The sequence below is a fragment of the Chenopodium album genome, chromosome 18 (genome assembly GCF_948465745.1).
Source record: "Chenopodium album chromosome 18, dcCheAlbu1.1, whole genome shotgun sequence".
Taxonomy (NCBI): Eukaryota; Viridiplantae; Streptophyta; class Magnoliopsida; order Caryophyllales; family Amaranthaceae; genus Chenopodium; species Chenopodium album.
Window position 1 is genome coordinate 30626953 of NC_137851.1, and position 22340 is coordinate 30649292.

General features: G+C 34.1%; 2 protein-coding genes and 1 non-coding gene across 3 annotated transcripts; 2 read left to right on the forward strand and 1 right to left on the reverse strand.

Annotated features, from left to right (window-relative positions):
• Window positions 1-484: 484 nt before the first annotated feature.
• On the reverse strand, window positions 485-2249 carry LOC145590769 (uncharacterized). Its single transcript, XM_081647167.1, has 3 exons — window positions 2144-2249; window positions 1100-1189; window positions 485-1004 (listed from the first exon to the last, which is right to left on the reverse strand). Exons 2-3 carry the CDS (start codon window positions 1166-1168, stop codon window positions 702-704), a joined length of 372 nt encoding a protein of 123 aa, XP_081503293.1. The 5' UTR covers window positions 1169-1189; window positions 2144-2249; the 3' UTR covers window positions 485-701.
• A 7107-nt stretch (window positions 2250-9356) lies between these two features.
• On the forward strand, window positions 9357-10990 carry LOC145592056 (disease resistance protein RGA2-like). The gene is made up of 4 exons (XM_081648522.1): window positions 9357-9698; window positions 9793-9953; window positions 10056-10366; window positions 10482-10990. The coding sequence occupies exons 1-4, from the start codon at window positions 9357-9359 to the stop codon at window positions 10988-10990; spliced, it is 1323 nt and encodes a 440-aa protein (XP_081504648.1).
• Window positions 10991-14572: 3582 nt separating this feature from the next.
• LOC145593242 (small nucleolar RNA R71) lies at window positions 14573-14679 on the forward strand. The gene has a single exon (XR_014102614.1). It is a non-coding gene; the product is annotated as a small nucleolar RNA R71 (small nucleolar RNA).
• Window positions 14680-22340: the final 7661 nt, after the last annotated feature.

Below are 22340 nucleotides of genomic sequence, written 5' to 3' on the forward strand. Positions count from 1 at the left end.
AGTGTATATTCAACTTTCAAAGTTAAACAAAATTACTCAAAAGCAAATAAAAAGTACTCAAAAGTAAATCATAATAGCTTAAAAGTAAATAAAAAACACTAAAAAGTAAATCAAATATCGTCAAAGTATATTACTAACATTAATATTAACTCAAAAGTAAATATATTAACTTAAAAGTAGGTAATATTTACTCAAAAGTGATCTTGATTGGATAAGTGAGTTAATCTACATGTTCATATATTTAATCATTGGATAAGTGAGTTTGAATTTCAAGTAATAAAAGTAGATTCAATATATTTTAAAGTAAATAAAATATTTCTTAAAGTAAATAAAAAAGAAATTCACCTTCTATACTTCTGAAATCAGAGGAAGACAAAGAAGAGTGAGCGGAAGAGCAGGCATGTGACTTGCAAGAGAGAAGAGAGGAATTAGAGACGTTGAGAGGGGAGAGGGAACCGGGGTACTTGCCTTCAATGATATGTGCTTGTTTTGATCTGCAATTTTAATTAATTAGCAAAATCTTGATATACTACAAACAAAAACAGAATTGAAATGTTGGTTGCCTTAAATTAATCATATGATACCAAGTAGGATTTTGTCAAGACTTGAATTAGGCAAGAACTCATAGACATGTAACTTTTCTTGTGCTTGCAAACAGAATCCCAGGAGTCTAACCAAATTCTTATGCTGAAGCTTTGCAACTAATAGAACTTCTGTCTTGAATTCTGCAATACCTTGCCCCTGAGGTGGATGACAACCTTTTCACTGCTATTTCTTGTCCATTTGGAAGTGTTCCCTTTAAAGTCTAGCGTGCACTGCCCCAAGGTATATAACTTTTTTGACCTTGTGATGTTAGCCATTTTGGTACCAAATTTCATCTTGTTGTTCGCAATCTCTGGTGTCAAATCCATCATGGTATTGTTAAGCATCTTAGAAAATGCCCAAGTCTCGTTAATAGTAATGTTTTCAGGGTTCCATGCCACGTTGCTTGGGTAATCATCCATCTGATGATAAAATGACTCATTAGAGAAATGAAGCATGAAATTATCGTACCATAGAACAACCCATATCTGGGTCAGACACTCTTTGAGGATACTACCTTGAGCTTGGTATACACACTGGCCACAACCTTGACCACCAATGTTACCTCGGCATAGATAAAGGCCATAGACTTTATCAGGGATCTGACCTACAAATGTGTAATAAAAACCAGAAATTGAAGCTTTGGCAGTTAACTCGGCTAAGAGATTACCGAGGTTTTTTTGGTACGGACTGTTTTGGGTGTAATTAGAACTACCTGTGTAGCTGGTGAAGTAATCAAAAGCTTGGGTACATGGAGCATACAAATATAAGCCAACAAGAGCATACAAATTTGCAGTCTATCAGGCATATATAGCTACAATAGAAGTATGAAGGTTGTCCTACTCATAATGCTTTCTTTTAGTGCAAGAGCAATGTTAAGAACGTACAAGCTAACACAATCAGCTTTCTCCAAGACATAACTCATAGTCAAGAATGAAAGCTATACTATCATTCATTTCATACAAGTAGAGATTAATTTACCAGTGAAATACAAGCCATTTCCACTACATCAATACATTGAACAAGATACTATTGCCTCGCAAATCGCAATTGCGAACTCAAGGCATAAAAGTGAAACAAAAACTCATAAAAGTGAATAAGATTTTATTAAAAGTAATTATCTAAAAGTAAATTATTATCCAACCACCCAAAGCATATCCCTGATGATAACCCAATTCACCATTGAATTATCCCCTAGAAAAAAAACAGATGAAATTTCCAGTATAGAAGCCTAGAACAAAAGTATAGATTGAAGCCATAATTTTAGAACATCAAATACAAAACCCCTAAAATCAGTCAAATTTGAAGAATACCTCAATCGAACAAATAAGAAAAATAAATCAAATTATACAAAATTCAAACTAATTATTATTTCCTAAAGACATAATGTGAAATTATAACAATACCAAATCAAATATCTGATTATAAAAAACGCAGACAAAAATTAATCAAACAAAAATGGAGAAAACCTAATTTCACACTCAAATCGAACAAAACAGATCGCAAATCGATAAAAAAATTCACAAAATCACAAAGAGTATAATAAGTTAAAAAGAATTACCTCAAATAATGACGAAAATAAAAGGATCACAACAAAAAAATTGATCAGCGAAGAACAAAGTTCCGATTTCGATACAAGAGAAACGAAAATACAGAGAGATTTGAGAGTAGAGAGAGAAAGAGCAAGAGAGGAGAGAGAAACAAAAGAGCTACGCAAAGAACAGGAGAAAGACCATTCAAGTGGAGAAATTACCAAAATGCCCTTAATGAAATTGAAAAAGGCAGGTGAAACACAAGCCGTCGGATTGAGAGCAACAACGATAACGATGAGTCCTAGTTCCTATTATAGGACTTGGTATATATATATATATATATGTATATATATATATATATGTATATATATATATATATATATATATATATATATATATATATATATATATATAAAGAAATTATTTGTTTAAATAAATTGTAAGTGTGTATAAATTAAATGGATCATGAATTGAGACAACAAAAGTATTTTTAATTGGGTCAATCCTATTTAAATGAGTGGACCAACTTATTGGAAACTTAGGGCCCAATAAGTTGGTCCAAGTGAGAATTTGAAGGGGAGTAGGAATTAGTAATGACAAACTTGTAAATATGAGTTTTATTTTTAAAAGGAGAGTATAAATACTTTAAAACCTCAAGATTTTTCCACAAAAGTTCTTAATTGTACAAAAAAATTCTAAGGTTTTCTCTTTATTTTCTCCTTATTTTTCTTTTCCTTTTCTTCTTCTTTTTCCCCTAAAATCCCACGCCCGTCCTCTCTCCTTCTCCCTCTTCTTGCACGTCCAGCACCACCGGTGTCACCACCACCACCTGCGGCGACAGCTAACCGGCCGACGCCTCTTCTACTTCTTATCTCTCCTCTTTTCGGTTTGTATGTATAAAAAAACTTCTTTTAATGCTAAAATAATTATATTGATTTAGTGTTTTAAAGGCATGATTTTTATTATGTTTTGGTATTGATTTTGGGATTTTGATGTTGCTAATTTATTAATATAAATTTCAGATTTTTATTTAATCAAAAACCCCAAATTATAAACCCTAGAAATTGGGGATTTTGTATAATTGGTTAGGGATTGAGGCTAGGTTGTTGTTATTGATTAATTCATGGTCTAATCATGTTTTTGATGAGTTTAAAACCTTCAATTTAATGCTTGAATTTATTTATGCACACTACTTTTTAATTATTGAGTTAATGTTTGATTACCCATTAAAGGGAAAAAGGTTTTAATGATTTATATATGATTTTCTAGTCTAAAAGTGATGTTTTACACTACATGAGTTTGAAGGAATTTTATTTAAGTCATGAAAATTAAGTCTTTTTGAAAGGATTTGAAGTACCCACTTAAAGAAAAATTATTATGGCTTTTATGTTATTAAAAGGGGTTAATTAGTATGGTTTAAATAGTATTATAGTTGCTAGAAATTTGTGAGAATAGTGGATTAATAATAGTTATGTATTTATAATTGTAGAAAGTTTCAAGTTAAGTGATTCTAGCGAGTGTAGCCGAGTTAAGACGTTATTCAAGGTACGTATGTGCACAAGAATATTTGTGTATGCGTAGTATCATGCTAGGATTGTGAATTGTGATTGAAGTGATGAATTAGTAGCATGTCTGGTTGATTATATGCTTGAATTGATGTTGGTTGAACATGAATTATTATGCAAGCATGTGAACATGATATTTGAAGCATGATACAAGTTGAATTTATGTGAATCATGGAAGTATGTTTTATTTTTGAGTATCAAGGAAGTATGAAAATAGTAAGCAAGACTTATATATGTTTAAAAGAGCTATGATTAGAATTATTGTACATGATTGATGAATTTTATTCTCACCCATTTATTACTGGTGTTGAGTCAAGGAAGTTAGTTTATTTATTTTCTCACTCAAGTAAGTTGAGATTGAGTCAAGAAAGTTTATTAGTGCATTCTATGCACCAAGGTAGTAATCATTCAATTTTGTGTCCAAAATTAGGCAAGGAACCTTAATTAAAATAAATAGTATGTGCTCATTAATTAATTCAAGAATTAATTGGAAGAATGTGTTGATTATTTTATGAATATTCTTGATTGATTGGTTGGAGTCTACACATGTTAAATTGATAAATCACGTAAAGTGTAAGAGTATACGCACCAAAACTCTGGGAAAGTATATACCTTGAATATGAACATATGGGGGGAGTTATGAGGTTTTATATTTAACCATAGCTTCTACAGGGGTACAAGACGCTGTACTTTCTTTTATTATTATTTATGCGCTGAAATTCCGTCACCAAGGTGTGACATAGTAGGTGCCAATTGAGGGTGGCTCCCTGATTGAAAGCTCCATTTTTAATAGGCTATTGTTTAGAAAGGAAACCCATTTGATGCGTAATCCAAAGCTATTATTTAATAACTAATATTGTTAGTTGTGAGTCTAAGGTAAGTTGACTTTAATTGTATGACAGTCATGTTTTATTATTATTTCTTATTGATAGGATATTCATGTTAGTGTGGTGCATATGTACTCAGGTTTTGCGTATTCATACTTTTGTGTTTGTGTTTGGCTTTCCTTTAGTTGGCCCTACTATGACCCATTTATATGGTGAGTAGAGGGTTGAAATAAAGAGGAAGTGACAGGTACTTGAAGCATGAAGAGCATGATGAGAATGAGTGCCGAGAGTTACTTGTTATACTTTCCTAGTTTTATGTTTTGATTATTTATTGTGGACTAACCTTGATGTGTTTATTTTAAGTTGGATTTTTAAAAGGGTCATGTTTGGATTGGTTCCAACTTGTGATTTAATAATTTCTATTTTGTTTTGAGGTTGTGAACTCAAGTTTTATTTTGAAAGTTGGTTTTTATTTTAGACTTCTGTTGTGTAACTTTGAAAATAGCCTTAGCCGTTATCACGGTGGCGGTAATATTTTGATTATTTTCTCAAAATAATTTTAATTAGAGTAAAAAAAGTATTTTAAAATAAGGGCATTTTCGGGGTATTACAATTTTTTTTTTAAACTTTAATGTATCACAACAAAAATAGATATTCTTTACAAAATCAAATGTCGACTAATATTATTAAAAGTTTTAATAATGCATGCGAAATGTTTTTACTTTTTAGTTCTTATTTTAGTTAGCTAAGTTTACGCACATCATTTCCTTTTATATTGTAATACGAGGTAATTAGGTAATTACATCGTCTCTTATTGCATAAATTAAACCTTAAGAGAACTTTATAACAAAACCTCAACTAACTATATTTTCATGACGTATAAATTACAATATGTGGTTACAAACAGAGTAAGACTTATGATAAGAGTGATTAAAAGTGTAACATTGCAATAGTTATAAAATACGAAGTAGAAATAATATATCATTTTAGTTTTTATATGATATATCAAGAATTTCTATTACTGGTTATGTGTATAAGGAAACACACTTGAAAATGGGAGAGCAAAAGCTATTAGAGTAAGAAGCAACCCGTACATACTACTTAGCCTTGAATTTCATTATTTTTTTTGCAAAATGGGGATGCAAGTGCTCCCCATCAAGGCCACATGCATCCGCCATTGATATCAGTATATCACAAGGGTGTTTTGACTTTTACTAAGGGTAGTTTTAGGTTTCAATCAAATACTCTCTCCATTTTTAAAGAAGTGCTCTACTAATCTTGTGTGTACTTGCTGGAATTGCCTTAATGATGAATAAATTGCTAACTTTCAATTTTTTACTTATCGATAATTTTTAGTTAGGGATTTGCATCAACATATGTGCTCAAGAGAATTCGAGCTCTTGTTAAAACACGGAAGGAGTAGGAAACTAAAAATTAAAATAGAGGACAAGTCCTTAAATAATATACTTCCTCCCTTTTCCCTTAATATTGCAACAATTATTCCCTTTGTTCCTTATTTAATTTTTTGCCTCAATTTGCTTTTGAGTTTGTTCCTTTAATTTTGCACCATTCCATATTTGGACATCAACCACCCCATGAATCCCACCACTTTTCTCTCTCATTATTTTTTTCCAGCCAAAAATTAATAAAGTAACATTACATTATAGGGCAATAAATAAAGGACGGAGTAACGGAGGGAGTGCCGTTTTAGGATGTTTCACAAATATTGCAACACTTCCTTTATTGTATATGTTTTATCTCTATCTCTCTCCTCGTGACATGAGCATATATGCTTTTAGCTCTTTTTACCTTCTCCTCATCACATCACATGGGTATAGGTCTTTAGCACTCTATCTCCCTCGTCGTCTTAAAAACCGTGCCTATCACCTTTATTGCAATATTAAGGGAACAAAGAAAGTATACAGTTTTTTTTCTTTTTTTTGAAAAATTTGCAAATTGTAGTCATTTTAAAACTTGTATTTTGCAAATTGCAGCCATTTAAAAAAAAAATTGCAAATTGCAGCCCAAAAGTTGTTATAAATTGTAAATTGCAGCCTAATTCATTTTTTCATTGGTTTGCGTGTCGAAAATTGTCCGTTTAAGGTTTTAGGCGCCATTTTAGCCCTTAAGAGCCCCAATTGAGCTCGAATTGGGAAAAAAAATAACGTAAGTGCCTCATTTTGTGTAACAAAAATGTATCGATTTGTGGGCAACTATTTTTTCCTTGTAATAGTAGGCACTTACGTTAATTTTTTACCACTTTCGAGCTTAAATTTGAGCCCTTAATGGCTAAAATGGCCTCTAAAACCTTAACCGAACATTTTTTGACACGCAAACTGATGAAAAAATTGAATTGGGTTGCAATTTAATGTTTATAGCAACTTTTGAGCTGCAATTTGCAATTTTTTTTTTAAATGCCTGCAATTTACAAAATACAAGTTTTAAATGGATGCAATTTGCAAATTTTTTTTTTTGAAGAAAGTAAATACTCCCTCCGTTTTTAAATACTTGCTCCACTTTCATTTTTCGGCCGTTTTTTAAATACTTGCTGCATTCCCTTATTTGAAAAGTTTTTATAATATTTAAATAATTTTTCTCACTTAGTGGACCCACCATGATCATATTTTATTAATTTCATATTTATTCTCTCTCCTTCAATCCTCTCCACTACTTTTGCTTTTTATAATTTTTTTATTTTTCTATCTATTCCACTACCTCCATTATATTATTACTTTCTCCAACTTCTCTTAAAACTCCGTACACAGAAAAATGGAGCAAATATTTAAAAAGGGAGTATATAGTTGATAATTGATAAGTAGAGCAATATTGAGACCTTTTTTTTAAAAAAATTTTTTGTGGTAAAAAAAAGTGTGGCGAAGGAATGTTAAAGTAAAAAGTGAAAAATAAACCAACAAAATCCAACATTACATTGTTATTTTTTTTTTAACACTGTTGTTTATTTTATAATGTGTAATTGCGGTCATTAGAAGAAAAGTATAAAATGTATTCCTTGGACGCTCACTAGTTGGTAATTAAAAAACTAATTAACAAACTATCTTACTGTTAAAAAAACATAAAAATCCTTAAGGTTGCGTTTGGATACTCTTATTTCATTTCAAATAGTGAAATTCAATTCCAGAATTTCAATTGCTAGAATTCAATTCCAAGTCATTTGTTTGGGAAATTATGAATTTGGAATTTGGAATTTCAAATGCTAATAAGATGTTTGATAATACAATGTATTTCAAATCCAGAATTTCAAACAAAGGCAAATTCTGCTAATAAAATCACCACAAAAATACAACATACTTACATCAAAGTTGTAATTCAAGTTCACTCACACTTAAACAAATCTACTAATCATAATCAATTCATCATTACATATAAAATTTAGACTAACTCTGCTAATTCGATACATCTTTTAATCATATTGAACTCATCGAATCTATTGTTTTACAAACCTATTCACAACACTTTGTCTTGTCCTTTGGAATTTAGACTCCTTGGAAATTACACTATTAGCTTACTAGCAGCAACATGTCTAGAACAAAATTGCTCCTTTCTTTGCAGTAAACAATTGATTTCAACAATTAATTAAGGATTTTAGGGTTTAAAGATAATCTTACACAAATTTAGAAACTATCAAGAATGAAATAAACCTACCAAATCATCATTAGATAAAAAATTTACAGATCAATCAAAGCATGCACATAACTTCGAAATCAATTTTTTTTTTTTTGTTTTTTTTGAAACAAACTTCGAAATCAATTGGAAAAAAATATATTATAGAAAGAAAATTGGGCCAATTTGGAGGAAAGTTAGGCCAATTCAAAGGAAAAAAATAAAATCTGAAGGAAAATCAGAGAATTACCAAGAAGATCCAACACAATTAAACCTAAGATTATAGAAAATAAAACCTAAATTTCTCAGAAATTAACCAATAACACAACAAATTCAAGCTAAACAAATTGAACAACCCTTGTAGAGAGATGTGGTTTCGCACAAATTCCTAGCAAACGAGCAATGAGAGCGAACGAGAAGAGAGAGAAAGCTCATGAGAAGAGAGAGAAAGCACGGGGAGAGAGAAAGATGCATTGTCGTTACTTTTTTGGATTTCAAATGACAGACTTTTTTGATGGATTTCAAATTATGAAAAATAAACTTAAGTTTAAGTGGGTTGGAATTGGGCCAATTCCAATTCTAAATTTTTTGGATTACCCAAACAAGGTGTTTGATCCAATTCCAGCATTTCAAATGAAATGCTCCATACCAAACAGGCCATAACATAATTCATTAAGAAAGTGGTGGTGGTGGAGGTATGCCTGTATTACCGGGGAAACATGATTACATCAATGGTAGGATGTATAAATAAAAAATTAACTTGAATATAAAACTATTAGCAACATCGCTGGAAACGTTGCCTCGTACAGTAATCAAGGAGAAGAGGGAGTGGAAGAGGAGAGAGAGTTACACTTTGTTTGGATAGAAGGAAATGGAAAGAAAAGAAGGGAAGAGAAAGGGAGGGAGGACAAACTCTCTTGTTTGGGTAAAGGATTAGGGGAAGGAAGGGAAAGGAGAGGGAAGGATCCATTTTCCCTCTCTATTTAATAATTATAATCCCTTCAAAATTGGAGAGATTTGGAGGGAAAATGGAGCTCACCTCCCCCTCCCTTTCTTCTCCCTTCCCTTCCTCTTCTTTCCCTCCCCTTCCTTTCCTTCCTTATTTCCTATCCAAACAAAGGGTTAATCCTGTGCTCAATCTCTTTGTACTGAATCACTTGCTAGTAGCCTCTCTTTACAACTACAATATTCCGTTTATCAGCTTCTTACGTACCATAAAATAAAATAAAATGGCAGCTGAAATGGCTATATGTAAGAATATCATAAGAATCTTGGAGAACGAATCACTGCTCGAAGCAATGAGCCCGCTCAAGAACTTGAAGGAATCAGTGGAAATGGCTGCAAATGTCATGGCAGCTCTACACAGCCGCAACGCAGAGTCAGAACAATCTGAGCATAACTTCAACAGCAGTATGCTCAGGAATATTGGAACTCTTCTTTATCAAGCTGATGATCTCCTTGACAAAATCACTACTTTCAAGCTCAATAACAGTAGCGAGTTCAGTAGAAAGGTTAGCCTTTTCCTTTCCACTCGTAATACAGTTGCTTTCCCGTCAAAAATGGACTTTCAGGTTACAAAAATTAGCCAAAAAATTAGAGCTTGCGGAACAGATTTTCTCTTCGTTTGAATGCGTTGACCATCGGAGTGAATGGGAGCTTATTCAGAATTACAAGATTCATGTAAACAGATTCATTGGTAGGGATTCTGATAAGCTAAAGATCATAAATATGCTGCTGCAACCCAAGACATATATTAGAAACACTGTATCAGTCATCCCCATTTTTGGACCACCAGATGTAGGAAAGTCAACTTTGGCCAAAGTTATGTATGATGATACAAATTTTGACTTAAAAATCTGGATCCGGGTGACACAGATCACTGATGAGGTGGATATTATTTGAGAGATTGTGAATCCTTGTGCATATAGGAGGTCCACTGATTTCAAAAATCTTAAACCCGCCAACATTCCACAATCCCAATTTCATAATCTTTTAAGATGTCAAAGTTCGGGTACAATTGCAACTCTTCTTGTTGGTGGTATCACAGAGAATGATGCTGTCATCTCTAAACACCAAATTCAGAGGGTGATCAAGGGAAAACTCTTTTTACTCGTTCTAGATGATGCCTCTACCAGACATTTGTTTAACTTGAAGAAGTTGCTATCTGGAGCTGCGAGAGGAAGTCATATTTTAGTGACTAAAAGGTCTAGTGAAGTTGCAGATGTTTCCAAAACTGAAGGTGTTGAAGCTTACCAACTGAACGGCCTAAATAAAAAAGATTCTTGGTCTTTGTTCAAAGCATTTGCATTTGAAAAGGAGGGTTTAGTAAGGGATCCAGTAATGGAAAAATATAGGGAATTCAATTGCTAGAAAATGCAGAGGTGTTCCACTAACAATCAAGGTTGCAGCAAGTCTTCTTTATGGTAAAACTGCAGCCGATTGGTTGTCATTCAAGGAACGTATTCTTGGTGTGGAACCTGGGGATGTCATGAACAATGTTTTACACTCCAGCTACACTTCCCTTACAACAGGACTAAAGGCTTGCTTTGTGTATTGCTCCCTCTTTCCGGATGATTTTATTTTCACTAAGCAAGATCTGATTAGTCTCTGGATAGCACAAGGATATGTTGACCGACAGGGTGGCCAGAGTTTGAGGGAAAATGCAGAAAGATACTTTAATGAATTGACTTGGCGCTGCTTCTTTGAGGATGTGGTCACTGATGATTTCGGGAACATAGTAACCTGTAAGATGCATCACATTATGCATATCCTGGCCTGTGAACTTGCTTCTGGGGCCGCGAATATACATGTGGCAGATTCAAGTGTCAACCAGGTTCTAGACTCAACATTGAAACATGTATGAAGGAGATTGTTTAGCAAAAGTGGCATCATCAATAATCCATGCACAAGATATACGCACACTTCTTTTATTCAAAGAACTAGATTGCGACACAAAGATGGACAGATTGGTATGTAATACATTAATTTCTAATTTTAAATGTCTTAGGGTGCTGGACCTGCATGATTTTTTGATAGAAAATTTGCCAGATTCTATCAGTAAGCTCATCCATCTGAGATATCAAGATCTTTCCCAGAATGGTCTGGTTACTCTTTCAAAATCTGTCACAAAATTGTACAATTTGCAAACACTGAAACTTAACTCCTGCATTAGGCTAAGAAGAATCCATGGTAACATTGGACAACTAGTCAATCTTAGACGGTTAGAGATTGATGAGTGTGATAGCTTGAGTTTCATGCATCTAGGTTTACAGAAACTAACTCAGCTTGAGACACTGACTCAGTTTATAGTCAGCAAGAATTGTTCTGCAGAACTAACTGCTCTCAGAGAACTGGTGAGCCTGAGAGGACGTCTGGTAATTCAGCTGTCTGGAGATTGGGCAATCAACATGCCCGAAGCTACAATGAAAGTGTTGCAAGGAGTAACTCACCTATAAGAATTGAAGATAAGGTGGGAAAAATCAGATTCACAAAAATCATCTTACCTACAGCTTCTTGAACACCTATAACCAAATTTGAACCTGAAAATCCTTCGCATAGAAGGTTATAGAGGGGAGTGCTTTCCAAGTTGGGCAAGGATCAATTTGTTGGTCTCCCAAATTTAGTGGTTGTCACCATTAAGGGATGTGACAACTGCAAGTATCTTCCACCATTTAGTGAACTTCCATATCTCAGACAACTCTCCCTTACACAGATGGCAAATGTGCGATAAATGGAAAAAGAATCATCAAGGGAATCACCAGTAGATGGCAGCCAAGAATTCACATTAACATCTTCGACATTTTTCCCTGTCCTCGAAGAACTTACCCTCTGCAACTTCTACAAGCTAGAAGGATGGAGAAAAATGAGGGTAATGCATTTGCATGATAATATGGGATCATTTCCTCGTCTTATTTTTTAAGGATATGGAATTACCCGTTTTTGGAACATATGCCCTCGTTCCCAAATGTTATAGATCTTGACTTGATCAATCTCAATCAGGCGGTCTTACAAAATCATGTGAACTTAAATTCCAGAATTAATGTGCTGCGGATAAAGAGATGCCCAAAACTGAAGGGATTTGCAGTATTAAAATGGGGGCTAGGAGGCCTTCCTTGCCTAAAACATCTCATGATTGAGAGTTGTCGTGCACTAAGTTCATTTACTTCAGAGCTGATATACCTCACTTCCTTAGAGGTTGAGATTTTAAGGTGCTACAAACTCAATCTTACTGAAGATGAGATTAACTGTGATACCAGATCATGGGTATCAAGAACAATAGGCAATCTTACTGGAATGTCAAGAGCTCCATGGAGATCATTACAATTCCTTCACCATTTAACACTCCGAGAACTCCCACGTATGGAGACTCTTCCTCAGGGGCTGAAGTATGTTCAAAGTCTCAGATCATAGTGGATATCAGGTTTCCCTGCCCTGACTGCACTGTCAGAGTGGATTGGTAGCCTAACGACACTCCACTACCTTCGTAATGAGAGCTGCCAGAATTTGAAAAGGATTCCTGATGGGCTCAAGGAAATAAAATCCCTTAGGAAGATCGAGATTGCTGAGTGTCCGGAACTTATGGAACGCTGCAGAGAGCACATAGGAGAAGACTGGCACAAGATCAAACATGCTCAAATTCAGCTCCATAAATCATGGCGTTATGGACTAATGTCACAGATATAGGATGCAGGTATGTAACAATGCTTTTAAAGGCTCTAAATGGTTTGATGCAAAAATAGTTTTCCGTGGAAAGTATTTTTCTGGAGAAAAAAAAAAAAAAAAAACAAACCCTAGTTATCCATTGCTTTGTTCCTTCTAAGAAATGTAGAAAAAAGTAAATGGAAATGGAAGTTGACAAGAGAATTGTCTTTCGCTCTTGGGATAGTTAAACTCCACGGTTGAGAAAATTCTGTTCCACAGCTTTACAAACCAAATGAAAGAAAAATGAGCAAATCATTTTCCTAGATATTGTTCCTTTGATTTTGTTATTTGTTCTCTTGTTCAATATGTTACATTCAATTTTGTTGCAGAATCCATATTTACACCTGGAATACAAAGACTGTACTGTGAAGTGATAGCACATCAAATAGCCATACACAAAAGTTTTTGAAGAAGCAGTGTACTATTTGTCCATTTTCCGTACTCTAAGGTTAAGCCTACGACATTTGAATTTGTAGCACAACAATACTTTACAATTACTCTGTCAGTGGGAGGAAAATTGAACTTTCGAGAGTACAACAAAGACAACTTGCAATGTGAATTTCCTTTTCTTCGTTATATTTTACTGTATTTTTTAAAACGAATATTTTTTTTTGTAATTTATTATTTTATTTTTTGTATTGACTAATTATTTAATAATTTTATTTAAAAATAAATTGTAAATTTCCTCTCCTACATTCTATATCAAGATAAAATTTCTAATCTCAAAAAATTATATTTTATATTTAATTAATTTAAACTTTAAAATCTCATTTATCAATTTTTCTTAAGTGGCATTTGAATTATTTTATTCTAAAAGAAATTACAATCTCTTATTTGATTGGATATAAGTAAAGTTTATAATGCTATATGGCTCGTTAAGAAACATAATAATGGCAAAAAACGTAATTTGCAACGAGGAGAAAAAATCAACGAACATTAATTTCAAATCTACAAATTAAAACAAGATCTATAAAATAGGGGTTCAAGTAAAGCTAGGATCAAAATGTAACCACAAAGATTACAAAGTAGCAATCACAAAGAAAGAAAATAATCACAAAGATTATGGTTAGAGAAAGTGTCATTGATTTCAAAATTAAGCAAAAGTTGATCCCAAAAGAAAACTTAGCCCTATTTAAAGGCTTTACAAATAAACCATAAATTTCTTAAATTACACCTCTTGGATTACAAATGAAAGGCCATAATTAAAAGATAGTAAAAAGAAGCACAAAAGAAAAGATGTTTTCCGCTCAAAACAGGGCCTCGAGAACGGCCGCTCCAAAGGGAAGGAGCGGGCACTCCTCACTACTGAAACCTCAAATGACTCTCTTAGGAGCGTGATAGGCGTGTCGCATACCTAACAAAAATAACCTAACAAGACCACTACTATGTAGATAGGCAAGTAAGGATCAAATCCTAAGAGACTATGGTTTGACTAATTAGACAGACTCAAATAAATACTAAGCAAGTAACCAAAGTATTAGTGAGAATTAATAACTTTATGAGTTAATGCTTAAATAGAACTAGTCAACATAGTTAGAGTATCAACATGATGTTTATTACCTCCTCTCTTGGTGACATTTCGTCCTCTTGGATGGTAATTATCATTAGTCGCCATCTTATCCAAAAATCCTTTGCATTGGGTGGGTTCTTAGTCATGATAGAGCCTCCAGATGCAGCATCAATGTATATGCAAAACTCATGAGTTAAACCATTGTAAAACGTTTGTATTAACATCCATTCTGGGATATCATGGTGAGGGCATTGTCTTTGTAAACGCTTGAATCTTCTCCATGCCTCATATAGAGACTCATCGTCAGATTGATGAAAGGTAGCTAGCTCGTTCCTTAACCTTGCGGTTTTCTTTTGCCCCAAGAATTTTACTAAGAAGGCCTTGGCAAGCTTATCCCATGTATCAAAAGATCCTACACCTTCATGTCTTAACCACTCCCTTGCTCTATCCCGTAGCGAGAAAGGGAAAGGCGTAGTCTAGTAGCACCATCAGTGACACCTTTAAGCTTCATAGTGTCACACTTCTCCATGAAACTGTCTATGTGAGTCATAGGGCATTGAATTGGTGAGCTCGCAAAAGAATCATTGGAGATGAATTGTATGAACTGAAGCTTCAATTCAAAGCTCTGAGTTGTGATAGGTTGTCTGCCAATACTAGAGAGGAATTCGGTAGTTCTATCAGGAATACCATACTCCAAAAGATATTTTGTTCCTGGATCGACCATGTTTCTCGTATTTCAATTTCTCGTTCTTCTACTTCTTCGTCTTTTTGCTGTAGCTTCGATCTCAGAATCAAAAGGTGCTAAATCATCTGAACCTGAAGTTCGAGTTTTCATGCAACAAAGAAACTAAAACGAGAGATCAAAGACACAAGGGACAATAACCGAAGCAACAAAATATATGCTTAGTAAAAACGAATACCGAATAATTGGAATGAAACCGTTAGTCCCCGGCAACGACGCCAAAATTTGATAGGCGTGTCGCGTACCTAACAAAAATAACCTAACAAGACCACTATTATGAAGATAGGCAAGTAAGGATCGAATCCCAAGAGACTATGGTTTGACTAATTAGACAGACTCAAATAAATACTAAGAAAGTAACCAAAGTAATAGTGAGAATTAATAGCTAAAAATAATTAAAACGATTAAATCTAAGTAATATGACAAATCAAATGCTCAAAACATCCAGGATCAAGCATCACCAGGAATACAATTAATGGAATAATCGTTCTACCCCTAACATATAATTCAATTGATTAATGAGGAAAAGTAATCCCTGAATAGTATCAATGGTCTCTCCCGAGTTATCAATGGTTTCCCTAATCACAATCAAGCTTACTTCCGTAGAATCATGTAAATTAAAGACTTTAAGCACACTATTCTAACTTCCTAATCATCCATTCAACTACTCTCGTGATGAACTTCAAACCCTTAATTGTTTTATTCAAACCCGTCAAAACCGAACTCCCGCTGCAATTAAAATAATGGATAAATAACAATACTGATTATCCCTAATCTACTTTGGCATGAGCACAATCAATTAAGCATATCAATTGCAATTATCATTAGAGAATTTAAAGAACTAAATCAAGCATTAATCATGTTCGGGTTCTGCTAGATCTTGGAATAAGGAAACTACTCACACATATTAATGAAAACAATAACAAGAATTAAAGAAAACATAATTAATAATAAAAGGAATTAAAGAGAATAAGAAAATACCAAATCTTGAATTACGAGAGATAAACAAAGAATCTTGAGTGCATAATCTTGAATTACAATGAAAATAAAGTCTAGAGAGAAAACTAGGGTTCTAAGATGATAGATAATCAAATTATAATGCCAAAGAGTATCATATAACTAATATATAATGCTAAACTTTTAGCCAGGTCACGACATTGCGACACTTGGTGTTCTAACTTTTCGCCAAGTGTTGCGCCACCTTGGATAGATTCATATAGACTTCATAAGATAAAAAAAAAAAGTTAGTGTAGAATTCTATTTGGATAGAATTTTAGGATAAAATTGTTAGTTTATTTCAGAGGTACAAATTGAATTATAGTTTTATTCAAAAAAATTTATTAGATTATAATTCTCAAAAATTATGTTATAAATTTATTTTTTATATAATAATATTTTTTGGAGCGAAGGAAGTAGTTCAAAGCATAATACATCCATTTATAATATATACTAATTGGTTAAAGTTATATACTTCATAATCTAATAGAATGGATACCTGTAAATTAGGTTGGGTCATGAAACATCTTGGATTGGGTTATTTTAGGATACTTGCCCAAAGTTTTGGGTTTGGGTCAATCCAACGTGCTTTGAACATTTATCTTATATAGTTTATTTTTTGCTAATTTTTTTTTATTTTTTTAATGTATTAAAGCGAACATTTTCATCAACATTATTATTAGTCATTACATGCCTACTAGATAGCAAATCGTCAGAAAAGCACATTGATTCCTAACTAAATTTGTATCAATAATATATTTTAAATTTTGACATATATGTTATAAATTTATTTTAAAATTCAATAAACAACCCGGGCATCACATGGGGCACAAAACTAGTTTATAATAAAGCGAAAAGATAGGATAGAATAAGGAAAGAATTCGGATTAAAAGAGACCAATTCGTCCAGGCATGGGCGTGTCACACAGGACATACCCGTTTCTAAAGTCAGAAACATTTGTTCTTCATTTTCCAGCAATACATGGTCATGTCAAATTCTGACATGGGCGTGTCTCGCTGGAATCGCACTCACATCAGCTACGTCACTCGTAAAGACACAAACGTGTCTCATATTGGCATGGACGTGTCTTGTTAGGCCAACTTCACTTGACAAGGCATGGGCATGCCTCAGTTAGACATGGGCATGCCTCATGTAAAACATCAAAACCTAACTTTCTGCTTCTTTAAAACACATTGACATGCCCATGCCCTGCGTGACATGGGTGTGTCTGGCTGAGATTTTTTAGCTCCTTTTCACTTCAACATCAAACATTGGCCTTCAAAGTGAATTACAACCTATGATCAAGATCCGCAACTTCATATAACCTTTATATAACCTCGTTAGTTCCTGAAATACATCAAAAACAACGAATATACCCATAAAGCATAATATGATCACAACTAAACCAAATCAAGCCAAAATAAGCTATGAATGATGAATATTTAGGTTGTTTTTACCTTTTTCTCATAACTTTCTTTCTTAATAAATGCTTAGTTTTATGCATTTTCTCTTTATTTCCCTTTTCTATCTTGTTTTGTGTTTTTATGGTTTTTCTTGTGTTTTCTCCTTTCTTTCTCCTCTTTTCGTGGTTGTAGGTATTGTACGAGGTTTGGGTCTCGATACTGGAGGTTTTCTAAGTTGGAAGATGCTTTTGGAGTAAGCTCATAGCATTGGGAAGCTCAAGATACAAGGAAGTGGATGTTCCAAGTTCTATCTCTTGCGCTCTCAATCCATGCTCTCATGAAAGATGATTTTGAACCCACCGTGGAGGCCCTTGGAAACTGCCACCACCAACATGTATCAAGTGGAGCTCACGAAACCCATTTGTGAGCGCACGAAGAGGCAAAGAAGTCGAAGAAACCTAGAAGAGCACAGGCGCGCAGCCCACGTACGCGGGAGCGCAGGCCACACACGCGGGCGTGCAGCCCCCTTGCCCGGGCGCACATGCCCCATGCGTGGGCGTGCACCCCTGTCTGCGCGGGCGCTCCTCCCTGTTTTCGGCTTCGCTCGATTTTGTTTTTAGCGCCTCTTATAAATACGTATTTAACTCGATTTTTGTAAAGAAGTTTTAGACATAATTTTGATCATAATTTTAGCTTAGTTGAGAGCTTCTCTCTCTAGTATTAAGGTTAGTATAGGAGTAGATTTAGAGAGAGAAAGTGAGAGATTTCATTGGGGATTTGAGATTGAAGATTCAAGGTGACAATTGTATTGAAGATCTCCATAATCAATCAATGAGGATTTTTAACTCTATCTCATTTTATTGTTTTCTTTAATTTCATGTTTGTTTGATTTGATTTTGATGTTTGATCTTGATTTGTGTAATTGATATTGATATTTTGTTGATTCTTGATTTCTTTAGTTGTTTGTTGATAGATGATGATTCTTGAGTAGTTGTTTGGCTAGGGATTGGGTGAAACTTATATGATTGATTGATTGTGATTAATTTGGGAATTGTGTTGATTGATTGTTGAGATTAAAGTAATTAATGTAAGTTTGCATGTGTGTAATTTGATTAGGCCTTGAGAATTATGCTAGATTTCATTGTAATTGCTAATGACATGACCAATTGATTTAGGAATTGCAATTATCGATTGGTTTGGATTGTGATTCCCCTATTTTGTTATTCGTAGAGACATCTAGCTTAACGATTAGGAGATAGCTCTTTGATTCCAATTGATAGCTCTTATCATTAGTCTTCACAACCATTGATTGGCATGTTCTTCCCAAGTTGTTGCAATTGTCATGATTACCTGTTGGTCCCCATTCCCTAGTGTTTTATTTGTTTGGTTGTTTGTTTGTTAGTTTTTAGTGTTACTTTTTCAACTCCGACTTCGACCTAGCTTAGGCGCATAATTGAGAGCGCTTGAACATAACCGTTCCTTTGGATTCGACCATTGACTTACCTTTATACTTGTATTTAGGTTTGTTAAGTGTTTATAAATTTAGTTTTACTTAGGGAGGATTAGTCAACAACCTAGTTTTTCCCACGTCAATGAACAACTAATCAAGACTCGAAAACTACCTAAATAGACTCTAAAAACACGTACTATACACGACTTATCAAATTCCCCCAAGCTAGACCATGCTTGTCCTCAAGCATTGAATCATGAAACAAAAGAAGAGTAAGATAGCCCTTCAAGCAAGAATATATGTGCCACCAAATCAAAACCAAGTGAAAAACAAGAAATGCAAGTTATCGATTATAAAACCACCATAAACATCAAGCACTCGAAATTTACAACCAATCTTTCCACACATCTCCCCTAACCAACTCAGCCATATATGAATAGCATGTCACTTTATTTAGTTATGCAAAATAAAACAAACAAGGCACTCATGTGTTTACACGGGTTAGAATAAGAATTCACTCATCCTAATTGCAATTATGCGCGTCGACTTCATGAAATTACCTCTTTATTAGATTTGCTATTAGTTCTCCACTTGTAAAAAGATGATGTAAATACGGAAGTCATGAGATCCTAAATAAGGGTAGGCTTGGTTATATATGGCCGGTTAGACGACGTCATTTGGGAATGTGGTGCTAAAAAATAACAAAAATCCTAATTCCATTACATAGCCAAATGTCGGGTTCAAACCAACCTTATTTCCTCCGCATAACTTACAAGCATGCCCTTATTCTCACTTTTCTTTACAAGACAACATAGATTTCTATGACAAATATTTCCTTTCTTTCTTCTTTCATGGATTTTGAACTTGAATTTTCACGAAACTTTCACATTTTTTTTTTCAACTCATATTTTTCTTCTTGAAACTTAGAGCATAATAAAACTTATTTTTATTTTTTTTTTCATTTATCTTTTTTGATTTTTTTTTCTATTTTATTTTCCAAACACCACTCAATATGGCATAAATAATACATTGACTCTCCACCAATTAAACCTACAAAAAGGCTCTAAGGCATGAAATATAAGGCGTGAAAGAAGGGGAATCATGGCTCAAATTGGTGCACCCTCAGAGTTAATGTAAAATAAAAAGTGTAGACACCTACTTTTGGCCTCTTGTCCCGACAGGAAGTGCGATGATATTACAAAAATCCATTCTTCATGCTAGATCAAAGTTGAAGTGTTTATGGACTATGAAATGCATTATGAAGTAAGTTAAAACCCATATTTGAGACCAACTTCTCTTAGAGCCTTGTCCGATTACTAATTAGGCCTAAAACGTTCTCACACATGTTTAAACTTGATTAATAACGGACCCAAATGCGTCAAAAGCAATGATTGGATCCAATGGATCTTACATTGTTAAAAACCAAGCCAATCAGATAAATTAACCATAAAATTACTATGCAAGGCCTATACAGATGGGTATCCCTTTCAAAGAGCTTTCCAAAGGTATATTATAATCCCAATTTTTAGTTAAAACGAAGAATTTATGATCAAAACACTAAACCGGGCCCTAAAACCGACACCCTTTCATTCCAACGGCCATATCTTTTGATGCATAACATATTTTAACCTAATTCTAATGGCATTGGTAAGTAGACATTCAGAGCGTTCCAATGATATCTCACACGCCTTAATCCAACTTTTCAATCAAAAGTTATGGAAGTTTTAAAAATGCATTTTCGTATAAGGCAAACCGCACCGAGCGCAACTTAGTGAGCTGCGCGCGCAAGTCAATGAGATGCGCGCGGCACCCAGCGCGACTCAGAGATTTGTGTGCGCCACCTAAAGGCGCGGCTCTAAAACCCTAAACCTGGATTCCTACGCCTATAAATAGGGGTCTTCGTTTAACCCTAAAGGGGACAGAAAAATCAGAATTCTAACCCTAGCATTCTCAAAACCCTAATCTCTCAAGTTCTCTTACTATCATACTACTTTTCTTCTCTCTTCCCAAATACTTTCCAACCCTAATTGAACCCATTGAAGTCCTTGGAGGTACGAAGAAGATAGAAAGTCCATAAACGCATTAAACAAAGATTTAACATAAAAGAAGAACGATAAGTTTCCTGAGCACTTAGATAAATCACTTTTCTTTTATTATTTAAATAACTTCAATTGAATAATTAGTGTTGTTTGATCACTTTAAACAAAATTTTAATTTATTTAATTCATATAGTATTCTTGTGTTAATCAAGACTAGAATTTGAATAATTAATTGATTGTTTTATCACCTAAGTCAAGGCAAACATTGTTTATTTCTTGTTCTTTTCACGAATTTGAATAACAAAAGAATAATGACTTTTGCAATGTAATTCCTACGTGATTAATGCTTGTATATAAAACTAACTAACTTAGTTTTTAGAAGCCACATTGCATATATTGTTTGGTGATGAAATTGTGAAAAAGGAAGAGCTAGTAGAGGCCGTAGTAGGGCTAGAATAGCGATTCCTCCCTAAAAGGAACGTTATTTTAGTACCCTCGCTCCCGAACTCATTTCTGGTACACGTAGACCAATCTGGGCATGGGTAAAATTACGATTTGTGCTAAATATCCCTTGAACTCTTCTTGGGAGAAAGGCATGAACGAGGTTTATGAGTTTTCCTAAAACTCATTGGCGATTCCTACTTGTTTCTTAAAAAAAGGCGTAATAATAGGATCAATTCTAATTCAAGGTCCCCCAAACAGTCAGGAATTCAAATCCTAATACACCCTAATAAGTGTAAAGTCTTAGGCTTTTAAAGGGCCATGGGCATCTAAGGAGAAAGATCCCCTACGATGGGCACACCCTCCCTACAGTGGCGACTCAACTGGGGACTTAGAGGTTACAAGATTAATTTTTAGTTATGGTCTAAGGTTTCCAACACTAGGTTGCCTATGGGTTGTAACGGGAATTAACTTGGATAATCTCTAGTTAGAGAGCGAGACTTGAACGCATAACATCTTCCTTTTCCACAAAAGTAAAAGCCTATCCAGCAACATTGCATCATGCATAATCATATCACACTATAACGCTTGGGGATTGGCTCATTGACTAGGGATTGCCAACACTTAGCTTCTATCCCGAAATCAATAACAATCATCCCACCCATATCGCCAACAAAATGTTGGGAGGACTATGTCATGGGTCAACACGTTGAGTGATTGATTTGTGCATCGTTTCTTTAGATATGGTACCTTTGGACACCCAAGTCTTGACCTTAGAATGACATTGTATGCTTCGGTGGTTCCCTTTATGTGCTTATGTGACTATATGGATATGTGTTTAATTATATGCTTCGTGTCTAACTAATTAATTCCAATTTGTTACCTAGAGATATTAAAAAAAAAAAAAAATCTTAAAAACATTGTGGTTCAA